The sequence below is a fragment of the Ceratosolen solmsi genome, unplaced genomic scaffold (genome assembly GCF_000503995.2).
Source record: "Ceratosolen solmsi marchali unplaced genomic scaffold, CerSol_1.0 scaffold29, whole genome shotgun sequence".
Classification (NCBI taxonomy): Eukaryota; Metazoa; Arthropoda; class Insecta; order Hymenoptera; family Agaonidae; genus Ceratosolen; species Ceratosolen solmsi.
Genome location: NW_011948417.1, coordinates 3,312,690 through 3,330,007, shown reverse-complemented (window position 1 = coordinate 3,330,007; position 17,318 = coordinate 3,312,690). Strand labels below are relative to the sequence as shown.

Sequence of the window (17,318 nt, the reverse complement as noted above, 5' to 3'; positions counted from 1 at the left end):
AGGGAAGTTTTCAATTGTACTCACGCGCTGACTGATGTCATTTCTAATATCTGTCTCATTATATTTATTTTTAATAAATTTCCCAATAAATATCTAAAAATAATAAATATATAATAAGCGTAAGGATCGAAATGTTACTATTGCTAAAAATTTAAATAAGTTCAATGGAATACATATGATGAATTCTAGCTAAAAATTAGCATTTCCGTGCTGTTCTACGGATAAAATTCTAAATTCCAAAGCCTTAATTAAATTATTAATGTAACAATAACATTCCCACGCTATACTCGAAATATTGTCTAAAAAAAAAGAATTACATAAAGAAAAAATCTATGAATAATTAAGGGCAAAAAGGCGAAAAAATTCTTAATAATGTTAAAAAGTCTCAAGACTAAATGCAGTAAAAAAAAAAAAACAAAAAAAAAAAACAAAAAAAAAATATATTATAATGACATTACAAGTAAGTAGATCGAAGCTCTCTGCTGATTTGGTAAGATTCGAGGGCTACCACGAACTGGCAAAAAGTTTTGAAATATTTGCGAATTTTTAACGCTACTTAGATAATAATAAATCTTTATTCAATTATTGCTTAATGTTGTTTGACTAAATATCGTTGAAATATTGTCTTAAAATATTTACCGCAATCGTTCATGATTTGCATATTATGATTTGTAATATTTATCAAAGGAAAACTTTGATTAATCGGAACATTCATCATGCGTGTACGACTAAACTCCTTCAAATGTGTGTTCGTGCGTATTTTTGTAAAGAGGAGCTTTTGTCTAAGACTCTTAGAGAAAATTGTTTGTGGGGGAAAAATTTAAAGTTGAACGCGGTTTCGCTGCCCCTCATAATTAAGGTAATTGCTTTAGTGCTTTTAAAAAACAAGTAAAAAAATTGTATTCATCTACGTAACGCATAAATTCTCAAGTGAATAAGAAAAATTTTTCTCATCTACATTCTCTTTTCGAATCGTCTTTATTTCAAGCCTTTTCAGAGAATTTGAGATAATCTAACAGTACCTGTGAAACAAAAATAGCAGAATTTTTTACGAATAATTATCAAAAAGCTTATTGAAAATAATTAAAAGCGAAAGGGGTACTTGCTAAATAATAATAATTATTGTCATTGTTATTGCTATTGTTACACACACACACACACACGCACGCACACACACACACACACACACACACACACACACACACACAAAACAAAACAAATAGAAAAGAAAGAATCTGTTTATATCAACATTATTGAAATGAATTATTATTATTATTATTATTATTATTATTATTATTATTATTATTATTATTATTATTATTATTATTATTACAAGCCGGGGCTCATGATTATACACGCTTGTCTAATCTAATTTTCTATTTACGATAAAAAATAAATTAACTTCTGAAATATACATAATGATACGCTCTGCAATGCCTAGAAGAAATTGTTCATTTTACTATTGAATTCTTAAAATGATATCGCTTCCTATTATTGTAAAATCATTTGGCGCATGCGCAATACTCGCGCTCCCTTCTGGTATATACTAATGTACTATTTCATTATTCCGATTGTCTAAGCTTTATTCTAATTCCTCTATTTATTCCGCTTGCCGCCAGTTCATTTCCATTCTAAATAAGAAAAAGAAGCATCGTTAAAGTCGGATAATTTTATCATTCTTTAGTATTTAAAAAAAGAACTAATTTATAGACGTATAATCTATTGAATAATTTTGTTCGTGAACGCTCGTTGACGAAATATATTCTGGTATGTCTCATGATTTAATAAGTTTGGATGACATAATTAAGAAGACCAAAACTTCGTCTTCCGCGATGCGAAGCCGAGGGCAAGTACAAATTTTCATATTTAATTTATAAATAATTTTTTCCTTATATTGGACATTTTTGGTAAAAGTCGTAAAAACAGCAAGTATTTGACAAACTAACTCTCACTCTTCTTCCCATAATCAAGCCTACTTGCTGAAACTTTCTAAGCATGTAAGCTTAAATTCATTTCTCCATAAAATGTAAAGCATTAAAACCAACATTATTTACAAGTATAAATTTTTCTCACCATATATTGCTGTCTCTTTTAACTAATGATTGTTTTCATTTTCTCTCTTTTTTATCGAAATTCCAAATATAACCTAATAATGCAAGTATCGTTGAAATTAAATGTTACAATATTATGTTAAAATTAGTTTAGTTAAAGTAATTAATATTTTAGATCACGGAAATCTACATCCAAAAATATACCAAAAACAAATGGTGCTCCTTCCATACGAGGTAGAGGGCTTGAACGCATAGAAGATGCACGATTGAAAATAATACAAAAAAAAAGAAATCATATTACCGATGCCAGAGATAAATTGGCACAAATAGCAAAACAAAGCGACGCTCGACTGAAATTACAAAAACTCAGGGCTTCGAATTCAAAAAAGCTCGATCCAACAAGTATTTCACGAAAGCCTGGACGTAGTGGTCGTATTTCTTTGACAACCAATAAACTGCCATCGTCTCACATACCACATTCATTGCCTCCCGCGTTTATTCCACCACCGAGCAGAAGTTTGAGTTATAGACCACCACCTATACCAGAGTCACATTATGTCAACGACATGATTATGAATTATGATGGTAAATACTTTTATTATTATTAATTTCACTTAAAATTCATAATATTATGAGTAATATTTTATATTTACTATATCGGCCACTAATCGTAATAACTACAATAACAAATGTAAAAACAACTGTCCTTCTTTTTTTTCTTTTTTTTGACTAGAAAATATTTTTAAGATTTTGGATTTTAAAGGAAATATACAAATTAAAGGTTTAATATTCGATCATTTTTTTAATTTCCAAATTACTCTAAAGTAGTATAATTCAATTAAAGATACATTTATTTGTAGAAATATTATACAAAATAGTATAAATTCTGGCTTAAGAATTTATTAATTTTTGAAAGGTTTAAAATACTTGTATTACAATTCTGAATTACTCTTTGCTTTTCAAATGATGAGATATTCATGGCTGTCATAGGAAACTAATACATTGAAATTAATGAAAAATAAAATCATTTTAAGACTTAATTCGCATACTCTTATTTGCTAGAAATTAAGCTTTTATTTCAAATTTTTTCAAATTTTATTCAATATTTGAAATAATGCAAAGACTACAGAGATTAATTTTTTACCGAGTACTCGGCAGCCATAAAGTACAAAAGGTAAAAGAAATACTTGTTAGTAAATTACAATTATTGCTTATTAGCTTCAAAAATATGAAATTGCTTAAAAATTTTTCTTAATACTTTCCGACATTCTTAGTAATCCATTGAAACTTTTTTTTTTTATTATTTTTTTTTTTTTAAATTATATCTTAATGTATATTATATATTTTTGATTTATTTCCCACAATGCATTTTACTTAAGAATACTGTAAAGCCTTAAAAAAGTACGGCCATTTTAAAATTTTTCATATTTATTTGAATACATTATTTTAAATAATCTTCAATCCCATCTGTTTAAAAGTTTATGTTAACCTTAAAATTATTTCAAAAATTAAGAAACTTTTAAATTCTATTTGTTTTCTAGCATAATCTAAATAAGAATTACATTTAAAATTTTATTTCTATTAGTTTCTTGTAATTTATGAATTGTCTTGTTTTATAGTTTGAACACTCGATTAATAAAATTTCTCGCAAATAAAGAAAATATTATTTAAGATTGATAAATTAAGTACAAATTCAATAATATAATTCAATAAGAATGATTGAATATTATATAAACGTCAGAATTATAAATATTTTGTTTCAGTTAAATTTCCAAAATCCAAGGACTTTGAATATTTACAGTATCACACTAAAGGTATGTCATAAAAGCTTTTGAAACGTATATCGTACAGCGTACATTGCTTAAAGTAAAATATAATTAAAGTAATATATAACATTAGTATTTTAATTCATATTTAGCTCTATCGAACATTGCAATGCAGCTAATGAAAATAGTCTAATTGTCATTTATGCGTGAACTTTAAGCGTAGTCGTGTAAAGTCTTAAAATGAATTTTAATAATTAATATTTATAACAACTTATTTGTATTACTTAAAAAAATAATATCAACTAATGAGCACATGGGTCCTCTCATTCATAACCTTAAAATATTTTATAAACGAATTACATTAATTAACAATATTCTAATTGTTATTTAACGATAGCGATGCGCTAACAATGTATAAAGAATTATCTGTAAATGTTGTTGTATAATATTAATGAAAATGTAATCCATCTAATTGTACATTTATAAACAGACTTAAAGGTTGTATACTCATAAAGATCAACATAATAACTCTATGACATTGAAAAATTAGTCTGCTGTCATATCTCAAAATGAAATGCAATTATCGATTGCGTTTACGTGTATTTTTTAAGAAAAATTGAGTCTAGAATATAAAAGTCGATGTTTGATATTTCAATATCAATTATTTAATATCGTCAATTTTGAAGTAAATATTAGAATGATTGATAATATCTCTGTCGTGGCAGAGTAAAGACATTGAAGCACGATAATATTTGTATTCCGTATAAATTTATTCGAAAGAAATTGTTTCAGAATCTCAATATTTTAATGAATAATCAGTAATTCAAGTATCAGTTTATCATTATTATTATTGACATATCATAATAAATACGTTTTGCAAAAATATATTTTTTTTAAACAATAATTCAGGCTTAGTACGTTAAAGTTTAATGAAAAGTCTTGCAATAAGAAATCAACGGCTTACTGAGGGGACACATTGTTAAATAAATAAGTTTGTTCTATTTGTAAGGTCATTATTAATTGAGATAATGATTTCATCATATCGATTGAGCGTTGATATTATATTTGACAAATGTTTTTTAAACATCTAGGAATGTACGTTTGTAAACCTGGAAAAATACTAGGACAATGCACCGTTATCGAATGATCGAAGACATTAAATTATATATTTGCGTAGAATGAAAAAAAAAAAATTGTTTATCAATAAAGATTTATTTTAATGCTAATGTTTATTTACACATTTATTGTATTTTTAGATTATTTAATGGATCGTCAAGCTGCTTTAAGACGAACAGTAAGCAATGATTATGCTCCGACATTGCCACCGCCACCTCCATTATTCAATATCAAACCAGTATCTTATGATTGGGATAAGCCAACCCATAGCGAATCATTATCAAGAAGTCAATCGATTCGATCATCAGATCACAGGCCAAGGGATTACAAAGTTATTCCGCGTTCTGGAATGGTAAAATTTCACACATATCATCTACATATAGATATGCCCAATGTTAAAAATTAATATGCTAAATCAATGTTAATAATGATTTTTTTCATTTTAGACGAAAATTGAATCATTACCCGTGTATAGAGACGAATGGTCTTTCGGTTCGAAATCACGGTAAAATAACTTTTCAAGTATTTTCAAAACATATTACAAACCAACCATATATCGCTTCGAATTTTATGTTTTTCGCCGAAGGAAACAAAAGTTAACTATCTCTTAATAATATAGTAATGTTAATATAGAAAATAAAATACGTTGATAAAGTTAATATAATTATATTTAAAGTAACGTTCATTTTTAAGAAAATACAGTGTTATGTCTTGCCGAGTTTTTTTATTAAAATCGAGCCTTTATATATATATATATATATATATATATATATATATACATATAAATATTATCAAATTGTTCCGATGATTGTAACTAGTTAAATAAGTTATCCGAAATACTTTTAATTGTAATTAAATAGGGTAGATAAGAGACGGAGAAATAGTTAATTAGTTGTCTTAATTCATTGCTTTATTTAAAATTGTCAACTTTGCGATAAAAATGTTGGCCGTTAATGAAGCCGTTAAGAATTATTAAGTAAATATCGAATGAATATATGAATATACTATGCGAAAAACATAAATTTGAAGATAATATTGCCGTTTCAAGTTACTAAAAATAAAAAAAGTCTGTTATTTTCTGTTTGACGTAGTACAATTATACCGGAGAGCGTTATCGAATCAAAATATTATTCCATGAGAAATCATAGAGAATTAGGGGTAAAGTCTAGGCTGGATGCATTACCTGCAAAGTCGACTCGCACTGTTCCAAGTTCCTCTCGTCCTAAGTCAAGCTCTCAGTCAACCGGATATCGAATTATCGTATCGAATTTACAAGCAAATGTTACTCAAGAAGATATTAAGGTGCTGCTTTATGAAAGTCATAGATTGTATGGTGGTATCTCGATTGTAATGGTGTAACCATGGCTTTCTATGTTGTTTCCCCATAGGAATTGTTTGAAGATGTTGGTGAACTACTTGTCTCGAGATTAGTGAGGCCAGGTGTTGCCGAAGTAATATATAAAACACTGAAGGATGCAACCAAAGCTGTTGAAACCTACCATAATCGACAATTAGACGGGCACCCTATGAAGTGCCTTCTTGTTAATTCACGGCCAAAAACTTCATCTACATCATCGGGCAGAGTACTTTCCCAGTAAGTTTGTAAGTTATAACTGTCAAACGAGCGTTTATATAAAAGAATGAGAATTTTTTAAACTATAGTGCTTTTGAAAAATTACCCTTTGCTCGACACTTGATGACAATTATAATAATTATAAGCACTCGTGCATTATTATCGAATGCGTAATTTAACGACAGTTTATCTGTATTTGACAGGCCAAGAAGTTCAAGCAGTTATGCCCAGCCGAGCTTAGGAACCGTTCATCGTGCATTATTTGACGACTAGTGAATTTATCAATTTCCAGATAAAAAAAAGAAAAAAAAAAAAACCAAAAAAAAAAAACAAACAAACAAACAAACAAAACCTTAAATATTTTACGCCAAAAGACTTGGAATATTTTGAAACTGTGTAATTCCATTTGTATTTAAAGTTGAAGATGCTCTACTGGATTTCTTGAATATTCTTTCGAAACTGCAAAGTCACATTTTGCACGAAACAAATTATTACGGATATTTTAATTTGTAATGAAATTCTATAATAAAGATTCGATTATTGTCGATTAAAAATAAAATATATTTATCCGATATTTAAATAAATCTTAAGTATTTACCCGTTGATATGAATAATAATTGCATAAAATGGTTAAAAACAAAGGATATAATTGCAAACGCATGAGTACACGCATATATATATATATATATATATATATATATATATACATACGTTCATGCGCGCGCGTGTATTTATTTATATTTTTCTTTATTTTTCTGGTAAAGAATTTATTTATTTTTATAGTAAGATAATCACAACATTCTAGTCCATACCTGTAGAATACAAAAACTAAAGTACACATGCACTCTATTGGATGAATTAGGCAAGGACCGATAAATTGACACACGGTCCAACGAGTAATAATCGTCTAAAAGTTAGATATATCTTGATTGTAATTTTTGTATTTAATGGCACATAATTTGAAGTTGCCACCATCCTTTAATGTTAAATGGCGCAATACATGCTCTCTTTGCATTCTCTAAACGACACTTAAAAAATAAACACATCAGGATTTTTTTCAGGTTTCGATTATTAAATATATACGTTTTGACGGACGATTACACCCAATGTGATGATTCTCTCGTCTTACTCTCAGCAAATACATTTTCCAGGATAAAAGATACATTATATACGATAGAAAAGATATCTATATATATAAAAAAAAAAAAAAAAAAAAAAAGAGAGAGAGAGAGAGAGAGAGAGAAAAAAGGAAAAAAAAACATGTCGTCGGTACACCTCTTTGTTTAAATAGTAAAATCCTACGAGAATCGAGAAAACTCACATGCATATTTACAAAAGAAGATTCTAAAATGGCCATGCCACCAATACTGAATCAGATTTACATTGTATTAACGTTTTACGCTCGCGTCAGTTGGGACTGCTTCCGCGCAACAATTGTAACAATTGTACATAGTTCCGCAGAGAGGATTGCAATGTCAAGGGAATAATAATAAGTGGGCGCTGTTAGGTAAAATGGGAGGGAATTGGATTGGATAATTGAAGAAGTAAATTAGTAAATGAAACGCCGCTCGCTCGCTCGCTCGTTTGCTCTTGTTGCGAAAAATCGATCACTGGTGACTCCGGCGCTGACGGAAACCCTGGCCCTTGGACTTGTTTGGCTTGCGGAGCACCTCCGCGTACGACATCTCGAGTCTGCGCAACTTGGCCACCTCCTCCGCGGCGGTGCCCGGCTTGTACGTGGAATCCTGACCACCTGATGGACTCTGATGTTGATGTCGTTGCTGTTGCTGTTGCTGTTGCTGCTGCTGTTGCTGCTGCTGGTGCTGCTGCTGCTGATGATGATGATGATGATGATGATGATGATACTGATGCTGGTAATGCTGCTGCTGTTGCTGCTGCTGCTGCTGCTGCTCTTGTTGGAACTGGAACTGACGGCCGCGCGTCGACGAGTAGAGATGGATCGTCTTACCGTTCCAGGCACCGCCGTCGGATAGTTCGCTGGTGGTCAGCGGCCTGAATCGTCTGCGGCCGCTGCCCTTGAGCTGGACGACCCGTGGATTCGCGGTCGGTATGACGTCGGGCGTAGCCGGTGATACGACCGAGTCGCTCAAACGTCGCGCGACTTTCTTCGCTGAGCCTTTCCTCTTGGCTTGGTAGGCGAGATACTCGAGGGGCTGGTGGCGACGAATCGCTATCCCGTTCTCCGGATCCTTTTTCTTTACTTGGATCGAGAGGTACTCGAGCGGCTGGTGTCGGCGTGTCCCCCCGAGGTGCGCCGCGAACCCGTTCTCCTGGGCTCCGTCGCTAGTCTCGGTCGCCTCGGATTTTCGGCCGAAGAGCGGCGTCTGTATGCGGAAGACCGGCTCCGAGGCGATCGAGGAGACGGCGAGCGAGACGACACTGCCCACGTCGTCCGTAAGCTCGCTCGGGTAATCGTCGGTGCAGGGTGTGAGCTGCTCGGTGTCGGCGGTAGTGGCGGCGGTGGTGGCGACTGCAGCGGCGGCGGTGTCGTAGATGAGCGGCAGCTCCATACCCTCGTCCTTGGCCACAGCGGCGCGCTTCAACACCTCGAATATCTCGCTGAAGAGCTGGCGGTACTCCGGGGTCTTGTGGAAACGACTCTCGAAGGTGCTGCTATCGTCGTAGATACTGAACTTGCAGTCATCGCCGTCGGCGATTGAGCAGAGGAGGGAGCCGAGGCGGCCCTCGGTCTGGGTGGACTTGTTGCTCGTCTCGTCGGAGAAGCCCGATGAGGATGTCTCGGCCTCGGAGAAGTCCGTGGGCGTAGTGGTGAAGGGCTTCTTGGAGGCGTGGCCGCCCTCGTGCTTGCCGAGCTCCGCGGACATTTGCAGCTCCTGTTGGAGGGACATGCAGTCCGCGAGGCCATTGGACTTGCAGCGCGGTCCCGAGCTCTGGTGGACCTTCAGTAAGGCCTCGTACTTTTCGACGAGGACTCGGTATGGATTCGGGCAGTTGTCCTCTTCGGAGAGCTCGGCTTTGACGCTCAGCTCCTGCAAAGCATAACAGTCGATTCATAATTCGCTGTCGATGTGCTTTGTGCTTGGTAAATAAGCTCAAAGTTGCGAGCACTCGACTCGTTAACGATAAACGGCCTTGCAATGTGCTTTTAGCAAATATTATTGGAGTAAGTTTAGTTTGACAAGGTGGTCGCGCCATTGCTCGGTGCCATTGAATAAAATTGATTAACATGCTCGGTGGGGGGTTGATTTGGCGAGGGAGCGAGAAGGGAATTTGGGGATTGGGGTGACGCCAGATTTATAGGATGTTAGATAAAAAAATAAAAATAAATAAACGCTGTTTTGTAAAAAAAAGTGTTTTTATTTAAAATCATATAAATCTGGCACATATATACATTTATGTACATAATGCACTTTGTTGAAGAAAATCCGACTAGATACACTATAATAAGATTCGTGAACATGCAGTGCGATTTTATACGCAATTAATTAAGTAATTAATCGATAAAAAATATATTTCTCCTAGCTTAACATAATTTTGGGCTCTGAATTATTCTAAATTATCATTAATAATAAAGTCCATATAGAGCTTACGGAGCTATTATATAGTTTATAATTAATTATAGTAATATATATGTATATATATATATGTGTGTGTGTGTGTGTGTGTGTGTGTGTGTGTGGGTGTGTGCGCGCGTGCGTGTGTGTATATATATATATATTTATATATATATATATATATATATATAGACATAGGCATAGGCATAGGCATATATATTTATATATAGTCTTAGATTAATTAGTTAGCGATCCTTAAGATTCATCGGTTTTGCCAAAATGACAAAAAGAAATGTTTTTTCTTTATTTTCGTTTTTCTGTTGTTTTGTTTTGTTTTCATTTTGTGAAAAATCATTAATCGACCCTAACAGCTCTGCAGTATCCTATTCTAAACATGATTGATGAAACTAAAATAGCCTATAAAAATAATTAAGCTTAACATATATATATATATATATATATATATATATATATATATATATATATTATATTATATTATATTATATTATATAAAAATACATACACACATAAAAAATTTAATATTATAAATATGACAGATGCTCATTTTGTTTATAAATAATATGTTGTGAGTTGCTTGATGATGTTATTATAATAGCGTTATGGGCAGAGAATTAAATGCAAATTTAATATTAGTATAATGTTGTTATTGTGATACATCAAGCAGCGGTTATGCGCGAGTAAAAATCTTAAACTTCGCGAAGACATGTAAGAGTCGTTTCAATTCTTATATCACTTATTATTCGTAAATTGGTATTTGTTAAATAATTAAGGACATAAGAAGAAGAAGAAGAAGAAGAAGAAGAAGTTGTGAAAGTACTCTCGGTATAATTAATTATCAAGTATTTCAAAAATTTGACCTTGGCAAAACTTTATACTTTCTGAAGAATAATTGCCAAATCGCAAAAGCAAAATATTATATGCCAAAGAATTATAAATGTTTTCATAATTTTTTTGTTTTCCTCCCTCATTAACTCGAGATCGGCCGAGATTTTAAGTTTAAGATTTTTAATTTTAAGCAGTGAATCGATAATGGGTGAGCATATGATATATAAAATAAGTAAACAGCATAAACATTCACTTAAGGAACTATAAAATTTACAAAAATCACAGAGAAAAAAAAAAAAAAAACTGTTTCGGCTCGTGTTCTTATGCATGTCCATGTGTGTTGTAATATACGCTTGACAAGCTTCTCGTATTCGACTTTGTATATGAATATTAAATAACAGTACCGATGGCATTGTGTACAAACATTGTGTTGGAAAGCGCGCAAGGCAACAAAAGTGTATCGTTAATAAACAAATTCTTTAATTTATCGTTCTTAGCACGTATTTGTCGAAAGAGGTGATAGCTTTATGCATAATTCAGCAACGAATGATCCAAAATTCTTCTCCTTCAAATTTTACAATAAAACAGGGTTTCGCCTCGCCTCCACACGAGCGTTTACTCATAACAAATCTAATTTATACTAATTAGCAAGCGGTTAGGCCAGAATATTCGTTTCATGGCTAAAGCTGAATAAAAAAAAGTTTTGGCTAGTGTGGTAGCGGCCTTTGGCATTGTAATAAAATAATTGATAAAGCAATATTTATTGGATATTAAGCATAGAGGAGAAGGTGGATTCCACAATTGACTCAATATCGTCCAGATGATAGAAGTGAAATTCATACGTCGTTTCCTATAAATTGCGATGTTTGTTTCCTAAAGCAAATAAAAAGAATCATTGTTAAAAAGCTCTCATGCGATAACTCTCCAAGCCGCGCGCGGCAGATTCGCGGCAATTTCGACATAATAAAGGAAGTTAAAGGAAGGCGGTAGCTCACGAGTCGAATATTAAAGTATAAGATATCAAAATATCAAAGTATAAGAGGTTAATCAAGTTGAGATGATAATAGGCTAAGTGAAAAGAAAAATAAAATATTGACAACAGGATATAAACAGGATGAGCAAGCTACTATTAGTTTATATTATTAATACTATTAGGTTATATTATTAATGGTTTAGATAATGTAAGGGCCAATGTTTTTTTTGTTTTTTGTTTTATTTATTTCTGCAACAATCAACAACCAACGAGTGGGACGGTTTTTACTAACCGACGGACAGATGTAAAATGGGGTTGGAGGTTGAGGGGGGGGGGCGTGTGTGTGTGTGTGTGTGTGTGGGTGTGGGTGTGGGTGTGGAGGGGAGAAGAAACGCGTGACTTTCGTCAATTCATTTGGAAGCGCGGCTTGAAGAGTTTGCTAAGTGATGAGATAATAAGCGTGCGCAGTGCGTGATAGAATAGAGTCTTTGACAATAGGCCGAAGAAGAGGAGCATGCAGATTGAAAGTAATGGCGAATGACAACGACGACAACAGATGATGAGACAGAAGATGCCATCGAAGGGCCGCCGGCGTCCATTGTTTTTTACCTGGAGAGTCGTTTCGGGGTCGCGCATGCTGCTCGCGAGCGACTCGGCCAAGCTGATGTCGTCGTCCTCCTCTTGGTCCAGCATTAATGATAAATTGTCGTGTATGTTAGTGTTGGTGCTTCGGAGGCAGCGTCCGCACAGGTGGCCGTGTCTAAAATAGTAAAGAAGAAACTCGTCGATAATGCTATAATTGCAATTGCAATTGCAACCTGCGTGAGATTATTTTTATTTTTGTCAGATTACTCAATCTCAACTCACTCAACGCCTCGGTAACGTAACGTAACGTAACGTAACGTAACGTAACGTAACGTAACGTAACGTAACGTAACGCCCAAGGTAAACGCGTTCCATCTCACGAGCTACCTAATCTTCATCATTCCCCGTAATTTTAATTTTCATTCGGAGTTGAGATATGCTAGACTATGGTATTTATCCATAGTAATTGGCATTTTACTCTTATAAGTAAAAAATACGCGTTTTAATGCCTTGTATAATCATTATCTTCTTTTTTTTTTTTCTTCATATCGAACTTCAAACGGCAAATTAATAATTATAATTAATGACTTTGATTGTACTTCAGATGGGCAAATACAATTCTTGTTAAATACGGTTGGACTGTCATATTTTATTTAGGAATAGGTAGACAGCCTCATTATGTAAATAAAATGAAATTGATTTTTGGCGTTTAGGTATAGGCGACAATGATTATATACAATCGACACGCGCAGACTTACTTAACAACAAACTTTATCTTAAAAATAATAATAAAAAATTTATTATTATTCATCTATGTAGACGATGATATAAGCTAAATCAATATATTTGTTCAAGATGGAGAAACGCGGGAGTATTGAAAGGGCCCGTTCACTCGAATCGCGATAGCTTCTATCCCGGCTAGTCAATTATACATTTATCATTTAATCTGAAAATTGTACTCCTGGGCTCGCGTGCCATGCACATAAAATGAAAATTAATTAGTAAAAGGCTGGTATGGTTATCGAGTAGGTAAATATGATGTATAAAATGAAGCTATGAAAGAAAAAAAAAAAAAAGAAAAAAAGAAAGAGTCAGCGGAGAGTGGAAAGTTAATTATTCGACGGAAGCAATAAAACATCTCGTGTTTTGTACAAACACGATTGGCTAGCTAATGTAATTTTACATTGAATTTCCTTTTAATTATATTTATGATTTTAGGGATAATGTAATTTTTGGAATTGCTAATAAGGCAAAATTGAAAAAATCAGTAGCACCACGAGTCCAGTTAATTATTACGACAGTCAATAGGGTCAAATTGACCGATCGAAATATCGAATAATCAAATTACTCAACATGGTAATTCGAATATCACGGATTCAGGTGGGGAAGATGGATGTACGTAAAGGCTGTCAAGAGGATAGATAATGTGCATTAACCGGAGCAACAACACCCTTTCTCCACTTGTTACGACTTGTTGTCTCTACATTTCCACGTATTTATTAATTAGGCCAATCGAATAGTCGCTTATCCTCTTTCCCAAAAACTGCCGACATTATCATAATTGTTAAATCTAATAATCTAATAATCCTTAATATTAAACTATAATAACTTAATTTCGCTAATTTTCATAAACGACAGGCTGGTATTTAAGCCTCGCCTGACTCGCATTAATTATCATTAAAAATATGGGATATGGGATATTTTAAGAATTCGCGATTGGGCGATTGGGCGACTGGGATCGCTCGATTCGTCTCGTCGATGCTTAGGGACGAGGTGCCGGACGATCTAAAAGAAGAAGTAAAAGCAGCATCAACATACCGGACTTCCTCGAGCGTGTTTATCTCATCCTGCAGATTTTTCATGACCTGCGCCTTAGCCTTCCAGTCGTTCAGCTGCTCATCCAGTTGGGCATTTTCCTGCAAAAGTGCGTCCCGCTGTTCTTCCAGCTCGCCAATCTTCTTCTGCTGGAGCTTACATTGAAAGCGCGACTCCTGCAGCTGCTGCTGAAGCTTCGTCAAGTCCTCGGCGCTGCTCATCGCCATGACGAGCTGCTGAATCGTCGCATCACCCTCGGGGCCGACCGTCTTCTTCGACGACACAGCCATCTAGCAAATAATAACACGTCCTTGCATTACAAAAACACTATCCATTACCTTACGGGCAAACTAGCGGTGGCTACATTATCTTTGTTTATTATTTATTGTTTTTTTGTTTTTTTTTTTTTGTTTTTTTTTTTTTTTTTTTTTTTTTTTGTTTTTTTTTTTTTTGTCTTGGCGATATGCAAACGTGTCAATTGTGTAGCTATCGGGGAATGGATCGAAATGGATTTGAAGAAAACAAAAATATAATAAATAAATCAATAAAATTAAAATGAAACAATGAACAAAAGACGATGGAATATTAATAAACAACGAGCAGATAAAGATAGAAAAAAAGAAAAAAAAAAAAGAAAAAGAAAAAGAAAAAAAACAAGCAAACAAACAAACGCAAGTAAATTCAAACAAGAGTTCTGACATGCGATTTCGGCCAACTGGTTGCCAATTTTCCAGCAAAATCGTCAATTTCATAAAGTCCGAACTTTCGTTTTTTTCTTCTTGCTAATCATCATTACATCATTGCCCCGCCCATGATTACAAGGCAGCCATCAATTAAACATCGATTGTACCAAACCCAATGGATTTATTTATTATTTGCATCGTCACCCGTAAATGTATATCGCAATGACACTTGTGGGATTCGTGCGATCGACTCACATGGTGTGTGCTGCCATCTCGCGAAGGTGCGGTTTTGCTGGGTGCCGGTGCGCCCGACGATTGATCCTTTATTTGTTGCTTGCGAAGTAGTCCTTCGTTCTCTCCTTTCAGCTCGTCGAATTTCTTCTGGAGCTCGTCGAAGCGAGCCTCGAGCGTATCGATCGTTAAGCATTGACTGTGAAGAAACAAATTTATCGCTTTTAGGTGTTAGGGCCACGCACCTCGGAGCTTAATACCGAGCTTTCCCAACTAACCCCTCACTCGCCCCTCTTAATTAATAAAATTAAAATATCTACCTCTTTATTTGCTTCTTATCGTTGGTATTCTCGAATGCAAGCTTCTGATTAGCTCTCTCAAGATCTTGAATGCTGACTTCCAACTGCTCGTAGATCTTCAGTCGCGAGTCATTTACTTCCCTTAAAGCCGCAGTCTGTTTTTTCATGTACTGATTTATGGAAATATTAAATTGTTATTATTCTCTTGGAATTTCACACGCGATACTTTCTATCGTTCCTTATTTCTGTCACAATGACGATAATTAGAAAGGCTGAGGTACCTGTGCTATTGAGCCCTACGTTACAAACGACAACGACCAAGAACTAAACATTTAGGCAGCGACTCCGACAATAAGGACAACTTACGTTATTCCTTGCGTTAAATTAAAACGAGGATTTTGCTCATTCAACGCGGCAATTTTTGAACGAACGGATGATTATCGATCGTCGTTACATAATGACGCGTCATTGCCAAAGGAAAGCTATGCTCCGCACGACCTCGGCCAATCATACAAAGGACAAAAAAAAAATCCCAATATTCAAATTGTATCCTGCCCATATCTCACCTCTATCTCCTGCCTTTGATCGTCGATCGTGCATTGATGCAGCTTTATGCAATTCTCCAGCTCTTTGTTGCGCTCTAGCAGCGTCTTACCAAGTTCCGCTGCCAACTGAAGATCTGCGAACAAAGCGAAACATTTGTATATATTACAAGCTTTTCAACATTTTTTTTTTTCTTTTTTAACCTATCGCCCATTCGCCAACACTGCTCTTATCGAAGCCAAAGAGACTCGCTGATTAGTTCTGAGTGTCAGGTCATTCGATACTCGCGTAATAAGAATTTCTCCCACATTCTGTTGAGACCTTGCCACATTCAGCTAAATTTCACGACAGCGGGGCTCGGATTTTTCCATATGCAATTGTCACGTGATACGCGAGTCGTGGAAGTAAAATGGAAGTAAAAGATCAAGAAAACCAAGAATCAAGAACCAAGCTCAATCGGGTCGAATAGCAACGGGGACAAGGATAATAAACATACTACTCATCCCTCAAAATCTCATCAAGCCGATTTCTCCCTCGAACCTTATAATTATTCAATACCCCGACAGGTTTTACTCATTCATTTATTTAACGGAACGAATTTTCGAATTTTGTTCCATAATGACGAGTGTCTTATATTATTTTGTTCTCGAAACGAATTCTAGATTTGTAAGGGGTAAGGTTTACAACGCACCACGTTCGAACAATTTTTTTTGTGTTCACTAACGTTAATAATTAAGAACAAGATAACTCCGTTAATTTGTTAATTTGTTAATGAACAATTCGTTCAAGGAAATTCGAGGGTAGTTTTTTTTCTTTTTTTTCTTCTTTTTTTCTTTTTTTTTTCTTTTTTTCTTTTTCTTTTTTTTTCTTTTAATAACTATTTTGATTTGGCTCGATGGTACTTTTTAAATATAAATATTTCTCATGAGCATTCGTATTCGCGTCGACATTGGTGCAACGAAAAGAGGATGGAAAGAGGTGGTGGCAATTTGGTTGTGCGATAGGATCGGCCGTGCTCATCGTCCTCGTTAATCCGGAGCGTGTGAGAGAGGAGGATCGGATAGAGAGAGAGAGAGAGAGAGAGAGAGTGAGAGCGGCGGCGCGTGATAAAGCTCAGGGCTCGGTTCGTCGAGTTTCGCGCGGGAGAATCGGTTAGTCGAGGGACCCGGAGCACGTGCGCGGTCGCCGATCAAAGCGCCGGTGCTCACTGGATGCGTGAGGGTAGCAGATGGAGGGGAACAAGACGCGACTACGGCCGTGAAGGGGGAAGGGGGAGAGGAGACGTTGCGCCGGAGGAATGC

The 17,318-nt window shown here is 34.7% G+C and overlaps 2 protein-coding genes across 2 annotated transcripts in view; one reads left to right on the top strand and one right to left on the bottom strand.

The window, feature by feature from the left end:
* Positions 1 to 1,672: 1,672 nt before the first annotated feature.
* Positions 1,673 to 6,817, top strand: LOC105359652 (polymerase delta-interacting protein 3). The gene is made up of 8 exons (XM_011496291.1): positions 1,673 to 1,846; positions 2,227 to 2,636; positions 3,815 to 3,865; positions 5,074 to 5,285; positions 5,380 to 5,438; positions 6,025 to 6,235; positions 6,322 to 6,527; positions 6,710 to 6,817. Exons 1-8 carry the CDS (start codon positions 1,770 to 1,772, stop codon positions 6,777 to 6,779), a joined length of 1,296 nt encoding a protein of 431 aa, XP_011494593.1. The 5' UTR covers positions 1,673 to 1,769; the 3' UTR covers positions 6,780 to 6,817.
* Positions 6,818 to 7,997: 1,180 nt separating this feature from the next.
* The window catches only part of centrocortin (cerebellar degeneration-related protein 2-like), a 13,202-nt gene continuing 3,881 nt past the window's right edge, over positions 7,998 to 17,318 (bottom strand). Inside the window, exons 2-8 of the mRNA XM_011496290.1 lie at positions 16,041 to 16,153; positions 15,496 to 15,644; positions 15,200 to 15,374; positions 14,265 to 14,551; positions 12,471 to 12,621; positions 8,449 to 9,517; positions 7,998 to 8,322 (exon numbers count right to left, since the gene is read on the bottom strand). Coding sequence (XP_011494592.1) covers positions 8,114 to 8,322; positions 8,449 to 9,517; positions 12,471 to 12,621; positions 14,265 to 14,551; positions 15,200 to 15,374; positions 15,496 to 15,644; positions 16,041 to 16,153 — 2,153 coding nt within the window. The 3' untranslated portion in view covers positions 7,998 to 8,113. The remainder of the gene's footprint in view (positions 8,323 to 8,448; positions 9,518 to 12,470; positions 12,622 to 14,264; positions 14,552 to 15,199; positions 15,375 to 15,495; positions 15,645 to 16,040; positions 16,154 to 17,318) is intronic.